General features: G+C 41.5%; 1 protein-coding gene across 5 annotated transcripts in view; it reads left to right on the top strand.

Annotated features, from left to right (window-relative positions):
* The first annotated feature begins 623 nt into the window (after positions 1 to 623).
* The window catches only part of LOC132846083 (microtubule cross-linking factor 1), a 57180-nt gene continuing 36817 nt past the window's right edge, over positions 624 to 20986 (top strand). For 2 of the 5 annotated variants that reach the window (XM_060870619.1, XM_060870611.1), the window contains exons 1-3: positions 628 to 2028; positions 4051 to 4275; positions 4944 to 5102. In XM_060870619.1, coding sequence (XP_060726602.1) covers positions 1201 to 2028; positions 4051 to 4275; positions 4944 to 5102 — 1212 coding nt within the window. In that variant the 5' untranslated portion in view covers positions 628 to 1200. Of the gene's footprint in view, positions 2029 to 4050; positions 4276 to 4943; positions 5103 to 20986 lie in introns of all 5 variants that reach the window. The other 3 variants (XM_060870628.1, XM_060870638.1, XM_060870603.1) reach the window with 3 other exon arrangements.

Below are 20986 nucleotides of genomic sequence, written 5' to 3'. Positions count from 1 at the left end.
TGGATCTTTCAAGCCAACATAATTAAAATGTGATATACAATATACACACCAACTGGAGATGACGAATGACAGTTGACAATACAAATCTGTGGTATATGGGTATATAGTTAGTATGTATGGATATTTGTGTGTGATATTGAGAAAAAGAAGAGGGTCAGAGCAAAGGTTCAGGCATGATAGGGTGCAAATAAGGTTAAGGGCTCAACAGTGGAAGCTTGGCAGTGCTGGGACTTGAACGATTCAGAGCCTTAAACATGGAGCCTTTACTGCCTGATAAATGGAGAGAAAGACAAAGAACAGGCAGTGGATCCAGACAGTGGATTTGCATTGAGAGATTGTATATTTGCACGAGGACAGGAAGGCAACCCTGAGCCACACACCTGCGACAGGTAAAAGGGGCGTGGCTAAACTCCACCTGCTCAGTTTGGTTTATTCCTGTTTATTCCTTTACTACTCCAGGGCGCAATGCTAGTTTTATTATTATTACAATGCTAAATTATTATTATTATTATTATTATTAGTAGTAGTAGTAGTAGTAGTAGTAGTAGTAGTAGTAGTGGTGTTATAGGCTTCAGCTGCAATAAATAGTGCATTAGTTTGGATAGAGTAAGAATTTTGGAGCATTTTCTTTTTTAGGGTTGTTTTACAGGCTGTGAGAAGTCGACATAGAGGAAATATCCGAGTAAGAGTAAATGTGTGTGTGTGTGAGAGATAAAGTGATTTATAACGTCGTTTGTATACCGAAGCCAAGCGCGAGGGGAGTGTAGAGTGACGCATGCGCACTGCGAGGTTCACGGCACCGGGCGTCACACCGCAGGAGCTGCAGATTTTTTTTTCCCCCAGTCACATAGAAGACGATCAGGAGGAGAAACGGAGAGCAAGACGGCAGAAAGGCCCAGGAGATCGTAAGCAGATGATGAGCTAACTCTACGCTGTGTGCAAGGAGAAGGACGGACATATTGAGCTTCTATTTTCGGGCTTTAGATGCAGTTCTGCCTCGTGTTCTTACCATTTGTTGCTGGGATTAGAACAAGAAAGATCTGTTCTTATTTATCTTCCCTCGAAGATGGATGAGCGGAACTGAATTCGAGTTGTGCATCAGTTAGAAGTGATGAGAGAGGAGGGTGACGAGTGCCGCGTTGCTGGTGCCGTGTGCGCGCTCGGTTCGGATCGGTCCGGGTTTGTTGTCCTGTCGCTGTTATGATGGAAAGCGCTGATGGCTCGAGCAGCGACACCAAACCTCAAAGCCAGTCTGTGGAGAAGAAAAGGTTAAACCGTGCACCATCTCCGGCCAGACCATTCCTAAAGGATGGCCACTCCAGAGCTCCTAAATCCACCGCGCTCACACCGAAGTCTCCTAAATTCAGTAAGCAGCAGCATCAGCAGCATCAGACCGCGGCGTCTTTCACGTCGCACATCCGCTCTGTAAGACGCGCTGTAACCGGAGCGAAGGACAAACCGGCGCCGGTGAAAAACGCAGCCAAATCCTCAACTACTAAAAAGGCCTCAAAGGTCACGCAGGCGAAACCGATCGGGAAAGCGGCAGACACCGTCCCTCGACTTGCAAAAGGTGGAAAGGTGAAGCTGATCCCACTGTCGCGCGCTCCTCTAGCCCACGGTTCAGACTCGCCAGTGCGCGTTCCCACGGGGCGCCTTGCGCAGACAGACAGCAGCTCGGATCTGTCCGACTGTCCGTCCGAGCCGCTGTCTGACGAGCAACGCCTCGCTCAGGCCGGCAGCAGCGATGCGGAGTCCGGGGCCGGGTCCGGATCCAGTGAGCGCGGACACTTGACTGCAGATGAACCTGCTGATCCCGGAGCTCTAAGGGCTTCCGGCGGAGCGCGACTGCTCGGACAGAAACCGGACATCGTCGCGGCTCAGCCAGAAGCTTCACCTGCGCGAGAGAAACCTAAACCGGAAAAACACCCAGCGAGCGCGCAGCTCAAACCGGAGGGCGGAAAAGAGCCAGCAGAAGAAGATTTATTACGGGAAGTTGAAGAGCTTCGCTCAGAAAACGACTACCTCAAGGTAATCACAGTCTCCAGAAACGTCCACCGCCTTCAGTCCATTTAATGGATTTCTCTTCTCATTCTGTTCAGTTTATCCTTTAGACTATGGTTCAATTCCAAATCACTCCATAGGGCCTCAGTCATGGTTTCACTACCTGTGGTGCGTTTATACTGTAGAGGACAACATCTAGAACTCTTAGGAGTCATTTGGTCGTCCTTATAAAGCACAGGGTACCAACCCTGGTCCTGTCAGCACCCTCTGTCCTGCAGATTTGAGTGTTTTTTCCTGTTGTAATTAACCTGCTCCAGGATCAGAAATCTAAGCCTAACAGAGGGAAATTCTAGCCAAACACTCAGTTTGTCCTGATTGTGTAAAGCTCATGCGATGGATGTCCCTGAGGAGTCATTTTAACACTCCACGCCTGAGAAAGCATCACTTTCACACTTTGTCCATATGTCTTAAATCCTCTTACTGGCTTGACTCCAATATTTTTTGTCAGCTGACAATATAAATATATTTTCCTGTTGATAGGAAACTATTCAGCCTGAGATAAGCAACAAATGAATTTAATTCCTCGGATTGCATCATGCTATCACAGACAATATTTCCATAAAGTTATTACTGTTCCCTGTCGTCCTGCTAATCAGCTCTAGCACCGTAACTCGTGTTTTCCCTCAGGATCCAGTCAGTTGGGTTTCTGGGTTTCTTTAGAGATGTGTCACGTGTCTCCAGCTCGTATGAAATATCATTCGCACTCAGTCTATATCTTTGTATCTTCCTTTCGCTCTATATAAAGACCACACATTTCTATTATGCATCAGGTATAAATATAGGTTAGTCATTAAGGTCTGAACGTCTAATTCAGGGAACAAAACACGTTTTTGAATAATCATTCTAATGGTTGTCATAGGTAATGGAATAAGATGGTTCATACTGGTGGACTTTTTGACTCTACTGTATATATTGTGTGGTGTACAGTACTGTTGTGCTTACTAGCACTGTGTGCAGACTGAGAGAATATGGCGAGATCATGTGATCCTGCTACGCTGTCCTCAGCCGTCGTGTGAAGGTCGTGTACGAATTTCTGGAAGCAGTAATGTACATAATCAATGCTGTTTATTCTGTACCAAGGATGTATACTATCAAGCTCTGCACTTGATCTTATAAGTTATTCGGTTATTCATTTATTTATTAGAGAAGAAAACAGTGATAGTGGGCAATAGAAGCCAAATTGTCCTAACAAAACAGTCAGTATTCTTATGATGCTTTTTGAGGCTGATTCAGGTGCTGGTTCTTATAATGCTTCTGATGAATGATTCAGACTCTGTTTCTAACAGTGCTTTAGATGGAGAATCTAATAATGCTTCTTATTAATGATTCAGACTCCCATTCTAACGGTGCTTCTGATGAATTACTCAGATTCTGATTCTAACGATGCATCTGATTAATGATTCAGATTCTATTGATTGATTCATCGATCTATCTATTGATCTATTGATTCTATTGACTGATGTTTCAGATGTTTCAGATTCCTGTGCTGAATCTGAATCTGAATTTCATTTTGATGAATAGTATTTCTGATTCCTGGTTAGGACTCTTGTGCTGATACAGATACTGATTCTAACGTTCCATTTGAATGCCGATTCACATTGTAATGCAAATTCAGACTCGGATTTTCTCGGAAAATCTGCATCTGAATTTAGAATTTGATTCTGAGGAAGATTGCAGATTTTAATTCCCTTCCACTTATTTCAGTCATTTTAGTCCCAGTGCTGATTGCATTGCTTATGCATTAAACCTGTCGTCTGTTTCTCAGGCAGGTTAGGCTCAGTTTTATTGAAGTTACTCTTTTGTATTATACAGGGTAAAGTACTAGTGTATTTCACATGTTTATCTGTATGTTTATCCTCAGTATGTGACCGTGATCATGTGACTTTGTTCGCCACAGTCCTGTTATGGTCCTACACTGGATCTGATTCTGATTCATATTCATCCAGTCTTGATTTGCACTTATTTGAGACTCTTTGTGTTTGTTTTTAGGATGAAGTGGACGAGCTGCGTGCTGAGATGGAGGAGATCAGGGACAGCTACCTGGACGAGGAGGTGTATCAGCTGCAGGAACTGCGCAGGGAGCTGGACCGCTCCAACAAGAACTGCCGTATCCTTCAATACAGACTGCGTAAGGCAGAGCAGAAAAGCCTACGTGTGGCCCAGACTGGCCATGTGGATGGAGAACTGCTCCGTAACCTAGAGCAGGACCTCAAGGTGTGTGTGTGTTTATTTCTTTAAAGAACTTGAACGTAGTGTTACTTAAAGGTGCCCTGCCACACGTATTTCATTACTTTTGTGGTAATGTCTGAAGTTTACCATGGACTCTAACATTTTTTGTGGGAAAAAATGCGATTTGCGCCAGTTCTCATTAATATTCAATGAGCTATGCTGCTTGGCTCCCATTGGCTAACCGCTAGGATATGAGAGCATGACTATTCATTCACCCAGCGCAATAAGTAGCCTAGGCTAGAGGAACTTTGTTTACAATCACCTTGAATTGCGGCAGAATGGCTTCTTCACAAGCCCGTTGACGTTCAGCCATCCTTGCTGTATAGGAAACTCACTGAGCTACACGAATTCTGGGGGCGCGGTCTCAAGTGGGAGAGCTCATGAATAGTAATGAGCTCAGTCACTCTGACGTCACTCTGAGCAGCTTTTCTAACTGACCTGATTTCTCCGCTTATTTCTTTTAAGTGGCTAGAACTGACCGGGGAGGTAAAAGTTCATTTTCACATTCCCGACACAACACAAACACATATGGACCTAACACATATCAAAAAATACAAGTAAAAACGGTTTTGTGTGGAAGGGCACCTTTAATTGTATTCATTCAACCTTAAATGTCTGCACAATCCTTCACCTGCTCCTCTGTGTCCTTGCAGGTTGCCAAAGACGTGTCGGTGCGTCTACACAACGAGCTGGAGAGCGTGGAGGACAAGCGCACACGGGCAGAGGACGAGAATGAGATGCTCAGGCAGAAGATCATTGAGTTGGAGATTTCCAAACAGGCCCTGCACAACGAGCTGGAGAGGGCCAAAGAGGTACAGCAAGTTCTCTTTCTTCTGCAGGTCTGAGACACACTTTTTAACCCGGCTGATCTTAGCTTTGCTGGAGCTCAGAGAGATTCAGGAGATTCGGTATTCTGTACCGCAGCACTGTGGATTTGCCTGCGTACATTTTCATTGTGTGTATCTGCATGTGTCGTTTGAGTGCTTTTATGTGTCTGTTTGTGTGTGTATTAGCACTATTAACTAAAAAAATACATACCGCAAACCCTATGGCTGTTTTTCCCTAGCTTTTGGTAGCATTGTTTAGCATTTCTGCTTCACAGCATCAGGGTTTTAAAGCTGAGCTCAGGTTACTGTACTCTGGTTTTTTCAGCTAGATACATTCAGGAAATTCAGTATTCTGTGCCATAGCACCGTCGTGGAATTCTCAGATCTGATCGAAAACTGAGGATGAATCATCTTCATCAGCAGCTTGACAGTATTGCTATAATATGTTACCGTTTCTGTAAAACGAATTAGACAGGGACGTGTACAGCGATGAGGAGATCTCAATTTATTTGGCATGTCTGGAAGGAGTCTCCAGTGTCAGGGCTTTGTTACAGTCAGAGGTAACTCATTTCCTTTAAAGTTTTCCTTATCAGGAAGGAAAGCATTGCAGTTTCTCAGTAACATAATAAGCTGCACAGCTGCATTTTATTCACCGTTTAATCATGAGAGAGAGAAACCGTGAGGCTTGTGCAGTTATAATAGCTTGTTTCGTGGATGTTACCTTATATTAAATGTAACCATAAAATTATGACTTGTCATTCTTTGATAAAGAGATGGCACGGTGGCTTAGTGTTTAGCACGTTCGCCTCACACCTCCAGGGTTGGGGGTTCGATTCCCATCTCCACCTTGTGTGTGTGGAGTTTGCATGTTCTCCCCGTGCCTCGGGGGTTTCCTCCGGGTACTCCGGTTTCCTCCCCCGGTCCAAAGACATGCATGGTAGGTTGATTGGCATCTCTGGAAAATTGTCCGTAGTGTGTGATTGTGTGAGTGAATGAGAGTGTGTGTGTGTGTGTGTGTGTAGGTGCCCTGCGATGGGTCGGCACTCCGTCCAGGGTGTATCCTGCCTTGATGCCCGATGACGCCTGAGATAGGCACAGGCTCCCCGTGACCCGAGATAATTCGGATAAGCGGTAGAAAATGAGTGAGTGAGTGAGTGAGTGAGTGAGTGAAAGAGACGTGTTAGTGGTGTTGGATAAAAGAGCTATAAAAACTTTGAAATGTGCCGTGATAAGAAATGAATTAATTTTAAGATGGGAAGTGCCCTTGGTCATGAATTATTTTGCTATAACAGCATACCTGCTCATGTTTTACTCCTTACTTTTATTATAATGCGTTACGTTACATTTAAATGTGCATTTTATATTAAAGCTAAGGTTTGGGTAAGCAGTCAGTGGAACACAATCCATATGACGTGTGCTCTGCTTGTCAGAGTTGTACAGTGATGTAATGAGGTGATACAGAATAATGCTGCTGTCACATGCTATAGAGCGATCGTAAATACGAGTTTCCCACTAGGAAGTTGCACATGAAAAAACCCCTTAAACCGTAATTCCGACTGGAAAACTCAGTCCTAATCTTTCAGCATAGTGGAGGAGAGATCAGTTTTTGTACTGAACGTCAATTGTTAGCGTTGCCATTTCGGCCATTTTCTATTATGTATATCAGCAACTATTTTATGCATGTTGTGCAATTCTACTCAGCGAAAACAGTCTATTTTTAAATATTTTCAGTATCTTCAGGAAGGTAGCTAACTGAGCAATATCAATATATATGGTTCAAGGTTCACGTTCTTTTCCGACAACAAAGCGTGAAGACACGACATGCTCATAATTACCACTTCACAACTGAGAAGTAGGATCATTCCGATATCAGCTTTAATCCAGGGCTTGGGCTGAAAGCCTAAGCCGATTACAAGGGGTTAAAATGTCTCAAAATGTGACTCAACACTGTACAAAACCTTTACAATGATAAAGATTTCCTGCTTTTTTCAGTTAAAACACAGCTGTTTAATCCTACACAGACCTGATAATGCATCCGGTTGTAAACCGTTTCTCAGGTGAGATATTTTATTACATTGTTTACAGAAAGGTTTTTTTTTCTTCATTCTCTGGTTGCTGTACAAAAGATGTACTCTTGATTTTTTTTTAGAGTGCAAACAAGAGCTAAAATAAAAACTGTATATCCAGAAGAGGGTAGATTTTATTTTGAACCATAGCTGAATGCTGCAAACATGCTGAGATGATAAGAAGAAGTGTACAGATCCAGTACAAGCATGTCAACCTACAGATTACAAAATTCTGCTAACGTTGTGTCTGTCAGCACTTGGATCGATCCGGGTCCAAATATTCCAAGTGACGGCCCAATCATCTCACTGATCTGCTGAGACATTTGACATTGTGTTCCCTGAGGACTCAGTGAACCATGTATTATTGTGAATTTCTAATTAGTGCTTTGAACCCGTTGTATATTTATAATAAATCTGTTTCAGTTGTTCACTATTCATATACAGTATGTTAGCTGTGTTTTGATATATAAACATTAGACATACAGTACAGCATATATACACAGTACAGGAACATAATCACTTCCTCCTTTTAATTAACACGGAACGAAATTGTCATATTTAGGGGAACTTGCGATTTTTCAAAATGGTCGCAGATTTTCTGCAGATTTGGACATGTGACATCATGCATCAAACCCGAGCACTAAAACATATCGTCGCTGTCGGGCGGAATCCTCGTATCTCCAAAACCGTTATTTTTCAGGGAATGAAAAAAACGCCGTACCTTATCTGCAGTGCACAGGGTTTAGTCCGCGTTGCAGTGGATTGTCTTGCGCTAAATTCCTGTCCTCAGACGAACACCAGAACTAGCGGGGGTCAAGATTTTTTTTTTCTTTGAGCCCAGTGTTTTGAAGACATTTACCTCAGAAGACGTGTTGATTCGTTGCGACTCTTCTTGAGGAGAAATATGCTGCGAAGCTCTCCCGCGGAGTGAGGAAGAGGTGGACGGTTGAAGTGTCCAATGGAGTTATGAGATTTGCGCTCAAGCTATTTTCAAGACTTTAGATTAGTTAATAACTTGTAAAAATAACAGACCCACGTGGGGACTGACCAATAGCATCGATATGTGAAAAAATATGAAATTGACAAAATTTGGACATACGCGGTTTCCGCCCGACAGCGACGATATGTGTCTTTACTGTTTGGTGTTTAAAAGACGAATGTTGTGCTTGCGATTTCACCAATTAGTTACCAATTAGTTTTGCGCAGAAAAAAGCTCATTTGTTTTTGAGCCGCAGCAAATTCAAGCATTTTTGGCCACAACAATCCTAATACAGACTGCACAACCGAAGCTGTATATCAGTATTTTAGTATAGTTCAAAAGTCAGAAGTTTTTCAGCAAATAATATCTTGAGCGGTAGGGTACATAAAAGAACCGAATGTTTGCTAGCAAGTAACAATTGGTTAAAAAACCCTAAACATCGGAAAAGTTCATCTGTGGAACGTTTGCTCTTCAGTGTCAGGGTTTGTGTGCACCATGTGTGCATTTGCATTGTGTGTCTTGTGAGTGTGCAAATGATGTGTGTTTGTATGTGTGTGTATATTAGCACACACATCCACACCCCCAAAACCTTATACTGTATATCCACACCCCCAAAACCTTTAAGGCTGTTTTCCGCTAAAAAGTTATTGGGGGTGTGGAGCATTGAGGCCTCGCAGCACCAGCGTGTATTTTGATCCTGATCTTGGGTTCATGTTCGTTTGAAGTTCTGCATGTTCTCGTCATGTCTGTGTGGGTTTTCTCCATTTTCTCTGCTTCCTGGAGTATTTCACACACCCAGTCTTATTGGTATAAGCTCCAGATCCACTAACCCTGACCAGGATAAACACTGCAATGCTGATCATTTCCCGTAATTAAATGATCAATATAATTTAGAAAGAAGAACTTAAGAAGTGCGGAGAACTTAAGCTAGGGGAATGAGCAGTTTTTGATTTGTACCTGATATGCAGATCCCTCCATTAAATAATACTGGGTGAGGAAACACTGAGGTGGTGTGTGTGGAAGGGAGGGATGGGAATTCAAAAGAAGTTGACTAGGATGAAGTCGGGGCAGAACATCACTTCTGGCTTTTAAGCGGATGAACATGATGGAGGAAAACATGTAGACTATTGGATAAAAAATGGCAGAATCATTGTGTGTGTGTGTGTGTGTGGGGGGGGGATAAACTCATGTTTATCTTGACAGACAGACTGACTGAGCCTGACCTCAGGAAACACACACACACACATGCTGATAGCAAGATGCTAGACATGTGAACTCCATTTCTATCTCTGTTTCTCCTTGTTCTCTCTCAGTCTGCCCCAGAAAACAACTCTATTTTTTTCCCCTTTCTGCCTTTTCTTCTCTTTCCTCTCACCATTGCCCCAGAAAACAGCCTGCTCTGACTCTCCACCATTCATCATGGGACTGTTTCTATCTTTACATCCCTCCATCCCTCCATCCGTCCTTTCTTCATCCTTTTGCCAGAGTCGAATAGCATGAAAACAGATGTGTACAGACTACCCATGGCACACCATATGTCTCCAGTGGTGATTAATTTACTGCCCTAAATAGATGACTGCTGACTGCTGCATGGCACTTATTAGATGTGAATATTGGATCTTAGTCAGTATGTGAACAGAGAGGAAAAACACACATTAATCTAAAAAACATGCAAAACATTTGAAAATACGACAGCCGAGGATAAACTCTTCAACTCTTCAATATTTGAATAACTAAACTCTCGGTCAAGTCGACATGTTTTCCAATTACAGTCTAAAGGTACGGCCTCCGATATTTGAGAAATGCTTCTGAAAACTGCGTTAGGCCACCAAACAAAACAAAAATCAAAACAAACGTGTAGCCAATGAGCAGAAAGGGGCGGGTCTTGTCAATATGGGCGGAGAGAGTGTTCAGTGCGCATGTGCGCATAATCACTGATTGGAGTTTCCTGAGTCAATAACTCCTGAGCTAAACGCTGTTACTACACAAAACGCGGTTGTAGCTGCGTCTCTACATTACTACGATAGAAAAGAGGTGTTATTTGTGTAGTATCAGCATTTAGCTCAGGAGTTATTGACTCGGGAAACTCCAATCTGTGAATATGCGGCCAACTTCCTGCTCCTTCAGTTCTCTCCAGCGCTGGAAAGCTGATCCTATATTAACACGTCCTACTTCTGGCCTTATCGTAAGCCTTTCCTCGCTTTCTTTCTTTGTTTTTATCCTCCATGTCAATGTTTCTGCTAATGTCACACATGCGCACTGAACACTCTCTCCGCCCATATTGACAAGACCCGCCCCTTTCTGCTCGTTGACCACACGTTTGTTTTGATTTTTGTTTAGCTTGTCGTCCCGACTGTTTTCTGAAGCATTTCTCAAATTTCGGAGACCCCACCTTTAAGATCTCTTAAGAAATGACGTGATTCTTCCTAATAAAAGCTGAGAATAGTTGTTACTTTCTTACACAGATCCGCTTCGTTCATACCCAGTGTTACTAGCAAGATGGAATGCGGTTCTTCCAGGCCAACTTGGCATTTCCTCTCGGAGATCCTCTGTCAGGAACAATAACACCTTCACAAAATCAGTGCAAAACATATCGGTTTCCAACTAATGATACTGTTTTTATTTAACTCTTTGTTGGCTTTGCTCAGATTACATATATAGCCCTGAATAAGGTAATGTTTATGTTGGATTTCTGGTTGGAATGAGGTGCAAAGGTCTGTGTGGTCAGAGCACATTCAGTGTTACTGTCTAAATATATCCGCTACTGTGAATGACAAGTCTAGGTAACACAAACTCGGTCCTAATTGGCTGAAGTTTGGCAAAATTGTATGTCTTCCTGCAAGGCCTGTTCCTTATCTGATTAATTCAGGTTTTGGGCTGGGAGTAGAGAAAACAACACGGGTAAGGTCAATGCTAAGAATGTAAGAGATGTAATAAAGACAGTAAAAGGCTTGTGCTGTCATAAATATTAAGCTCATGACTTCTGAAGACTAAAAAGAACCTAGGAATCTAGAAGAACTAAACAAACAGAACAGAACAACAAAAATAGTCTCATATAACAGAGCAACACTTACTATTCGTTAGCTTTATTGATGTAAGCTGATTTCTTAAAGCTACTTCCACTATCATCGCTATCATTCGCTGAAATAAAACGTCTCTTTGTTTTGTTCACTCATCTCACTCATTCCTTTTCTACCGCTTATCCGAACTACCTCGGGTCACAGGGAGCCTGTGCCTATCTCAGGCGTCATCTGGTATCAAGGCAGGATACACCCTGGACGGAGTGCCAACCCATCACAGGGCACACACACATTCTCATTCACTCATGCAATCACACACTACGGACAATTTTCCAGAGATGCCAATCAACCTACCATGCATGTCTTTGGACCGGGAGAGGAAACCGGAGTACCCGGAGGAAACCCCCGAGGCACGGGGAGAACATGCAAACTCCACACACACAAGGCTAACCACTAAGCCACCGTGCCCCCCCCTTGTTTTGTTAAATTTGTGTATTTTATTTTTAATTATTGTATGTTTTCACATTATTATTATTCATTCATTCATTCATCTTCTACCGCTTATCCGAACTACCTCGGGTCACGGGGAGCCTGTGCCAATCTCAGGCGTCATCGGGCATCAAGGCAGGATACACCCTGGACGGAGCGCCAACCCATCGCAGGGCACACACACACTCTCTCATTCACTCACGCAATCACAAACTACAGACAATTTTCGGGAATCGAACCCCGACCCTGGAGGTGTGAGGCGAACGTGCTAACCACTAAGCCACCGTGCCCCCTCATTATTATTATAATAATTATTATTATTTTGATATGATATCTGGAGTGTTTATCGAATTCATGCAAGCTTTAGTCTAATTTGGTTTGATTTTATAAAACATTTGATCTTGATATCTAGTAATGATGTCATTTTATATCAAGAGGAGAAATGATCATGTGCTTAAACAGAAAGTATGGGATAATTTCACTGTAGCTCTTGCAGTGTGGTGCAAAATTCAAACACATGTTGAATGATGGGGTGAGATCACATGTCATTAGTGATTCATGTGATTAATTCTCCTCCTTGTCAGGTACAGATGCCTTCGCGGAAACATAAATCCAGACCAAATGCAGGGATAGATGATAGACATGGGTTTTATTAAGAAAAATAACAAAACCAAAACACTAGGGAGAAATAAAATTAAGTAACAAAAACACAAAACAGGATACAGGGAAACTGAAAAGCATAGAACCCAGTAACAAGAGACACACATCTACAAGGACTAAAAAAAGACAACGGGTATAAATAGTGGAGGTAATTAGTGGAACATAAGGAGAGGCAGGAACTAGCTATGGATCGGGCAGGGCAAACACACGTGAAAACACAAAACAGACAAAAGCCTATGGGCAGGATCTAAACAAACCCTGTCAGAATGCCCCCTGGTGTTCTGGCAAGGAATTGTCCAAGCCATCCATGACACTCCTAGAGGGATTACCAGATTCATATCATATTAGGTCAGTATGGGGGTTTTTACACCTGGTCACTTCATGCGTTTTCTGAGATCTGATAGCTATCCGATCGTAAAAAAAACAAGTGTAAATGCTTTTTGTTTTGAGACGGATATAAATCTGATCGCTCAAACCACTTCAGGAGGTGGTCTGGGACGCATTTCAGATGAAACTGGACAGGTGTAAATAAATGTGGTTGTTCAAGCCACATACGTCATTGCTATACTCCTCCCAAACGGAAGTACGTCACTCGCAGGTGACTCGCGAGTCGTGCATCGTGCCAGAAACAAATCTGATCTTTCACCCAGGTGTCTTGTTGGGCCTTAAAATGCACTGCTGCCGCCAGCGAAAATGCAGCAAACAGTAAATGCTGTTTTTTGTAGCAACCGCATACACCAACGCGTGTTCCATTTCAATTACCCCGGAAATGAGGTAAAATATATTTGCATTTTGGGCGGCAGTAGAAAGATCGGATTGATATCCGATTCGCCAAGACACATTTATGTGGCCTAATGTAAATGGAACAGTTTTAACAAATCAGATAGCTATCGGATCAGAGAAAACACATGAAGTGACCAGGTGTAAAAAGGCCCTATGATGTCATGATATACATAGTGCTACATGATATTTTTGATATTGTAAACAGTTTAGCCACGGAGAGGCGATCATCATGTCACAGTACAAAAGCAGACATTTGATCATAGTTACATTCATTTGCCAAAGATGGTACATGAAATAAATTATCCTACACTTTAAGTGCTTGGGCCCCAATATTTGCTGCTAGGACTAGTGTTATTTCTTTTTCACTTTGTGTAGTGTGTGAGTGTGTCTGTGTGAGTGTTTGTCTGTGTGTGTCTGTGTGTGAGTGTGTGTGTGTGTCTCTGTGTATGTCTCTGTGTATGTGTCTCTGTGTGTGTCTCTGTGTGTGTCTGTGGGTGTGTCTCTGCATGTTTGTGTGTGTGTGTGTGTGTGTGTGCATGTCTGTCTGTGTCTCTGTGTATGTGTTTTCTTTAGTCAAAAACATGTAGATTGATATGCAAAACTTACTTGCTTAAACCATTCGTGTGTGTGTGTGTGTGTGTGTGTGTGTGTTTAATGTGTGTAAAAGAAAAACTTTATAATTACATTTATATATTATGCTATTTAAAATGTTTTTTAAGCAGGTTGTGGATCCTGTATACACTCTGTCAGTATACCTGCACTGTGCTTTTTGTTCTATTTTTGGACTCTTTTATACATATAAAAACATTTGAGTTTGAACCTTAAGATCGTGACATCATAGTTATTATATTTGTGCAGTCACTGTCTGTCTGGCATTAAGGAGATTAGCTCAGATATACACAAGATGAGGCAAATGACAAAGGCTATAAAAACTGGTAGTTCCAGTCAGACATTATCAGCTAACTAGCATTGTACACTATCAGCTGTGTTACTATGTTTTGTAAAACTGTAATATATTTTTCAACCAAATCTCTGTGTTCCATACTTCTATTGTATGTGTGAATATTTACAATAATTTCTTATAAATATAATTTCTAGAAAAATATCGGCTGACGTGAAACTTATCTGCATCAACAGTTACAACAGATCTTTAATTACAGCTAACATCTTACACACACACACACACACACACACACACAGCTCCACACTGTGTGTTCTCCCTGTGTTTCAGGGGGTTTCCTCTGGGTACTCCAGTTTCCTCTCTCAGTCCAATGACTTGCATTGTAAGCTGATTAGCATCTCTAAATTGTCTAGGTGTGTGAGTGTGAGTGATTGTGCCCTGCGATGAACTGGCATTCCCTGTGATCGTGTGTAGGTAAAGTGGTATTTAAATGAATAAATGTAGATGCTTAATTTATTTATACAGTGGTGGTATGTTATTGGCGTGTTTGTACAGGTTGTTTCAGGGTTCTTACAATTCTTTCCTAACTCCCAAAAACAAAACATGCCAGCTGGTGGATCAGCTTGGTCAGAATGAGTATAAATACGTGTGTGTGTGTGTGTGTGTGTGTGTGTGTGTGCTGTATGTTCATGCTGTTCATGGTGCAGTGGACTGCGCTTCATGCTATGTCTTGGCTCACATTTCTCTGATTGCGTTTTTACAACAAATTCACTGATCTTTTAGCTCTGGTAGTAGTGGATACTGGCTTTCTGACTACATCTCTAGCTGTAGCGCTGGCAACGAGATAAGCATTAATCCAGCAGAGCAGGCTGTTATAAAACCTCTTGGCATATTCAGTTTTCACAGTGGAGGAGAAAAGAAAGCTGAGGGAGAGAGGAATGGTGAAAGAGAAGGTGTGTTTAAGGACAAGGCAGGGTGTTGGGGGGGATCACAGAGAAAAAAGAGCATCACATGGGTTTATATATTTCCCTAGCTGTGATATGGCATCGACTTATTGAGTTTTTGTAAACACAGCACAAGCGCCATGTGTGTATGCCATATTTGCACTGTGGGTTTGATAAACAGAGACACTCTGCATCATTCGGTCCACATTGTCCATTCTGTTCCTCACATAAAAACAGGTACAGTATAAATACGTATAATTTACCTTTATCTTGTTTTCACCATGACACACAGTGCTGCAGTCCTGAGCAAAGTTCTTCTTTCAACTCAAATCTGCTGTTCAAGCAATACACACACTGCCTACGCCATAGCTGGTGCTTTAGGATTAAATGAATCTCATTGACCTAGTTACTGACTTTTGTCTGTTCTCACTAAAGGAATGAGGATGGAACAGAAAGAACTACAATGATATACTGTACATCATTGTTAACTGAGCACATACCATGCTTTAATTGGGGAACATTGCTGTGTATTCTCACTGGCAAGGGATTAAATGAAGCCTTTGCAAAATATACATTGTCTCTTTGCATGATTGTGCATTCTAAACATTCTTGAAGGTAGACTTGCTTGACAGTAAAAGTCCAATTGTGGAAAAAAATTATATTCAAAATATAACATTTTATCTCACACCTCCAGGTTGATATGATGGGTGCATGTTTTCCCACGGTTGGTTTCCTCTGGGTACTCCAGTTTCCTCCCCCAGTTCTTGTAGACTGATTGGCATGTCAAGATTTTCTGTAATGTTTGAATGTGTATGTGTGGTTGTTCCCTGTGATGGCTGTCCAGGGTGTCCCCACCTTGTGCCTCAAGTCCTTTAGGATAGACTACAGAACACTGCATAGGACAAGTGGTATGAAAAAATTGATGGATGGATGGATGGATGGATGGAAAACATTCATTCATTCATTCATTCATCTTCCACCGCTTATCCGAACTACCTCGGGTCACAGGGAGCCTGTGCCTATCTCAGGCGTCATCGGGCATCAAGGCAGGATACACCCTGGACGGAGTGCCAACCCATCGCAGGGCGCACACACACACACACTCTCATTCACTCACGCAATCACAAACTACGGACAATTTTCCAGAGATGCCAATCAACCTACCATGCATGTCTTTGGATGGAAAACCTTTCATTCCTAAATAGTGTGTGGGAGCATAGATTGTATTTCTCCCTTTCAGCTGAAGAATTTAGTTTTGATCCAAAGCTTAGGTTCTCTTTGTGAGCCTCTGGGTTTATAACCTTATCGCATTTAGGCTGTGTTCCTACCTCACAACGAGAGTTATTGGGATAGGATCCGGATCTACAGCGAAGCTGTCCAGGATAAAGCAGTTCCAGAAAATGAATGAATGAATGATGGGAGTGGAGGGATAGTGAGTTCTAAACTGTACCTTTGTTACATGTACAGATTGTACACTGGACAATAGTGACATAGTAATAGTACAGAAATGTGTTTTTAAGGTTCTCACCCCAGTTACGAGCAATTATATGGCTAAATAACAATGACAAAGAAATTCTGAATGAAAGTAAGTCTGCATGAGTTATTTATTTATTTATTTATTTGATTAAGTAAATGAATATTGGAACCAAATAATATTGTTCATACTGACCATAGAATTATGAGTTTAGTGGCAGCAACCTCATTCTCTTTTCCATTTGTCACACACACATCTTAAATTGGATTGGTTACTGTGTACTTTCTATGGGTTTAAAAACCCATATACACTGATATCAAGTTCCATTACAATTATTTGCAGCCATTTTGAAAGCAATTCTGTGCTACATTAAACAGTGATTAATATGAGCAAGACAAGATGGCAAGGTTTGAGACTGATGTTTTAGTGCTCCTTATTAAATACACTTTTAAACTCGGATGATTTGTGATTTTGGATGATTTTGGATGAGTGGGAACTTACAGTAGAAGAGAGAAATCTGTATGTGTTTATTGAGCTGCATAACGTAAGCCCTTTTCATGGCTCGATAATCTTCACCCCAGGGTGGATAAAACAATGCTGGCTGCAGTGTGTGGACTTTTTATCCTATCTTCGTAGATCGAAGAACAGGTTTTTCAAAAGCAGACACTTATGCTGGTGATGAAGGCCATTATCTACATACCTATCTGCATACATTTGTACACTGGAACAAATCAGATTTTTTACCTAAATGTGGCATAAAATCATATTTTTATGGCTGGGCTAACAGACAGATTTGATTGAGCCACATTGAATATTCAGTAAATGGACTTTAAAGGCAGGGTCTCCGATTTTTGAAAGCCAATGTTGACATATAAAATCACCAAAACAAACACGCCCCTAACCCAAATGGGTCCCACCCCTGTATTGATAGCTCCGCCCCACACATACGTACGCAACCCAGGCAAATTATGGAAAGATAATAGCTATCATAGCTGAAGGGAAGAACAATACGATTTCAGATAAACAAACAAGCAAAAATGACAAACAAGCATAATCATGGAAAGCATGGAACAAGCATGGAAAGCTGACAACAAGCATGGAAAGCTGATCCTATATTAACACGTCCTACTTCTTGCCTTATCGTAAGCCTTTCTTCGCTTTCTTTCTTTGTTTTTATCCTCCATGTCAATGTTAAAACCGCTTTCTGCTAATGTCGCACATGCGCACTGAACACTCTCTCCGCCCATATTGACAAGACCCGCCCCTTTCTGCTCATTGGCTACACATTTGTTTTGATTTTTGTTTAGTTTTCGGCCCGACTCAGTTTTCTGAAGCATTTTTCAAAAATCGGAGACCCTACCTTTTAAAGCACTGGAATTCCTGATTTTGCACATTGCATTTCACTGCACATGCACACTTCAAGAGGGCTTTTGTACACTGTCCTTGCATTACAAAGTAGGTCACCTTTAATTATAGATTACACAGAAAGTCTCTCCATGTGCCAGTACTATCCATCTATCTATTCATCTATTTTCTGTACTGTATATCTTACAAAGGGTTATGGGGAGCCAGGAGTCTATCTCAGGGGACTCGGAGCACAAAGCAGAGGACACCTTTGCCAATACATTACAGGTCACACACACTCACACTTCAATTCACACATTATGGACAAATCTGGAGATGACTGTCAGCCTACAGCACAGGTCTTTGGACCGGTGGAAGAAACCGGAGTACTCTGATGAAACCCCTGATGCACGGGGAGAACATGCAAACAACAAAAAAAAAAACTGATAGCCTCAGTCAGCCTTTTGGATTTTTTGGAAGACTTTTTGGACTTTGAATTTTTGAAATCTTTTTTTTTGTATAGATTATTATTTTAGGTTGATTAGATGGGTGAAGCTAAAAATCTACCTGGAATAACTGAGCATTTATGTCTTGGCACATGTTATTACAACATAAATTATAAGGTTCTTGTAGGCACATGGAGATGGGAGTGTGTGTCTCTGTGTGTGTGTGTGTCTCTGTGTGTGTGTGTGTCTCTGTGTGTGTGTCTCTGTGTGTGTGTGTCTCTGTGTGTGTGTCTCTGTGTGTGTGTCTCTGTGTGTGTCTTTGAGTGTGTCTGCGTGTGTGAGTGTCTCTGTGTGAGTGTCTCTGTGTGTGTCTGCGAGTGTGTCTGCGTGTGTGAGTGTCTCTGTGTGTGTCTGTGAGTGTGTCTGCGAGTGTGTCTGCGTGTGTGAGTGTCTCTGTGTGTGTCTGTGAGTGTGTCTGCGAGTGTGTCTGCGAGTGTGAGTGTCTGTGTGTAAGTGTGTCGGTGAGTGTGTAATTAAATGGATTTCATATTTGCATTTTCATTGAAACCAGATTCCTGGGCAAAAGTAAATAAATGTAAATGAATTAAAACAAAGAATAAATTCCTTCTGATTCTTGATCTGATTCCATTAACATGTTCTTGGAAATAACACATTAGTGAATTTATTGTTCAACATCATAGAAATGGTTATGGTCTTCAAACCGAGTCTTCACTGACTTCCAAGTTATGATTTCAAATTACTAGAGAATTTCTTAAGAGTTTCTAAACAAAAAACAATTATGCTTATATATTATCGTTCAAAGGATTATCCCTTGTAAAGGATTATCCCTAAAGATCTGTATGACTAGCATAACTAGCTAGGTAGTTAAGAATGCTAACCAGTTAGCAAGTTAGATGCTGCATGCCAGGGTTCCTATGATAGGCTTTTTAAAATAACACTATTCTGTCTATAGTCTCATAGTATATTAGATAAGTAATTATGCTAAGGATGCACCTAGTTTCAGTCAGAAATAGTATAAGTAATTTGGAGAATTAAATGCAAAATAATCGCCCTTATTTTTACGTTTCTCCATACATCATCGCGTGGCCTTGTGACGTTAATTAAATTATGTCTCTAATTCTAAGGAGACTCTATTTAGGTGATAACATCTAGCATTCAGACTTTCCAAATATAAACCCCTGCACAGAGCTATTTATTCATGCTGCCTGCCTCCCAGGAGCTGTGGAGGAACTGGCGGGCTATTCAGAGGACGTGGCGGCAGTTTGGCACGAGGTGCAATGGTGTGAATGACTTACACTCACCTCTGCACCTCTCTCTGTTAGTCTTTCTTACCAAACCTTTCTTTCTTTCAACCTTCTTTTCCAGCCTTACTAAAGACCCTACTAAAGTGTTTCTGCTTCTGTTTCTCAGTTTCTTTCTTTGGATGAGCGAAAGGGAGAAGGAAAGACGGATGAGTCATAAATAGTCTGAACCCCAGATATAATGTTGTAAATGTTATTTCAGGCCTGGCCTTTCCTGTGCAGAGTGGACAGTGTTACCTCATAGCTGTGTATCTTTTAGCTCGGAAAGAATACAGTCATACATGGCGTGCGGTTTATATGGGATGGGGAGAGAAAAAGATGAGAACATTTTACGCTGTATTAAAAAAAAAAAGAGCAAGTTGGAGTTTGAATCAGTATTAATCTGGTGGTATTAACCCTTTTTACCCTGTGCACTGAAGTTCCATTTTGCTGGGAGAATAAATAATGTACATTTTCTGTCTTTGTAGCTAGCAGGCTAGGTAAATACTTATGAAAAAACTACAAACTCATAAAGCTCTGAGTGTGACATGATAAAGAAATTCAGTGCTGAACATGAGCAAAACAAAACATTTCCATTTTCATTTACGACATTTGGCAGACCCCCTTATCCAGAGCGACGTACAAAAGTGCTTTGAAGTCTCTATCAATGAACGCATTAGCAATGGTTCACTAGGTTACAGATTTAGGATACTATTAACCTAAAACTTGGTACAGTGTCTTTATTTATTTATTTTCAGTTATTTGGCCTCTGGTAATAAGAGATAATAAAGTGGCCAGTAAGCATGTATACATCAATATATATTGCCAGTGGTAGTAAAGGGTAAATGTAGCACTATGCCTTTTCAGCTGAAGCCTCTTGTCTTGAAAAGGCATGGGGATAGATTTCAGGAGTAATGGCGTCATTAGAGAATTGGTTGTTACTTCCACTGCACTGCCCACATAGAGTACTATAAGCCCCCTGAAGTCTGAATCAATTGGTAGTTTTAAACAGAGTTCCAGTAGTATTTTATCTGGGCACTGCAGTGGAAGTAACCAGCAATTCTCAAATGGCTGGTACAGTACCTACTCTATCAAAGTGGTTGTACTACAGTATGTTGTAAGCCTTACACTGATATGCAGGATTCTCTCGTACAGCTGTGTGTTTTCACTTTATTAGTTCTTGCACGGGGGTGAAAAGATACGGAAGTGTCTGTTTTAGATGTGGCGCATGAATTCAACATGAATTTCACTGTACATTAGTGCAGGAAACTTGTCACTGTGGACTATTTATGTTGCAATCTAACACTGTCGATCGATGGACCAGTTCAGGCCATGGAGGGATTGATGAATGGATCATCATATAGACTTTTGAATTGGACGGAGATATGGATGGATGGAGAGCACATGGAAGGACATTAAATTCCACAGGGTTTCATAAATTCATCAGCTACCACAATGAAAT

This window comes from Tachysurus vachellii, chromosome 1, assembly GCF_030014155.1.
Source record: "Tachysurus vachellii isolate PV-2020 chromosome 1, HZAU_Pvac_v1, whole genome shotgun sequence".
Taxonomy (NCBI): domain Eukaryota; kingdom Metazoa; phylum Chordata; class Actinopteri; order Siluriformes; family Bagridae; genus Tachysurus; species Tachysurus vachellii.
The sequence above is the reverse complement of the archived record's forward strand: the minus strand, read 5'-3'. Positions and strand labels throughout refer to the sequence as shown.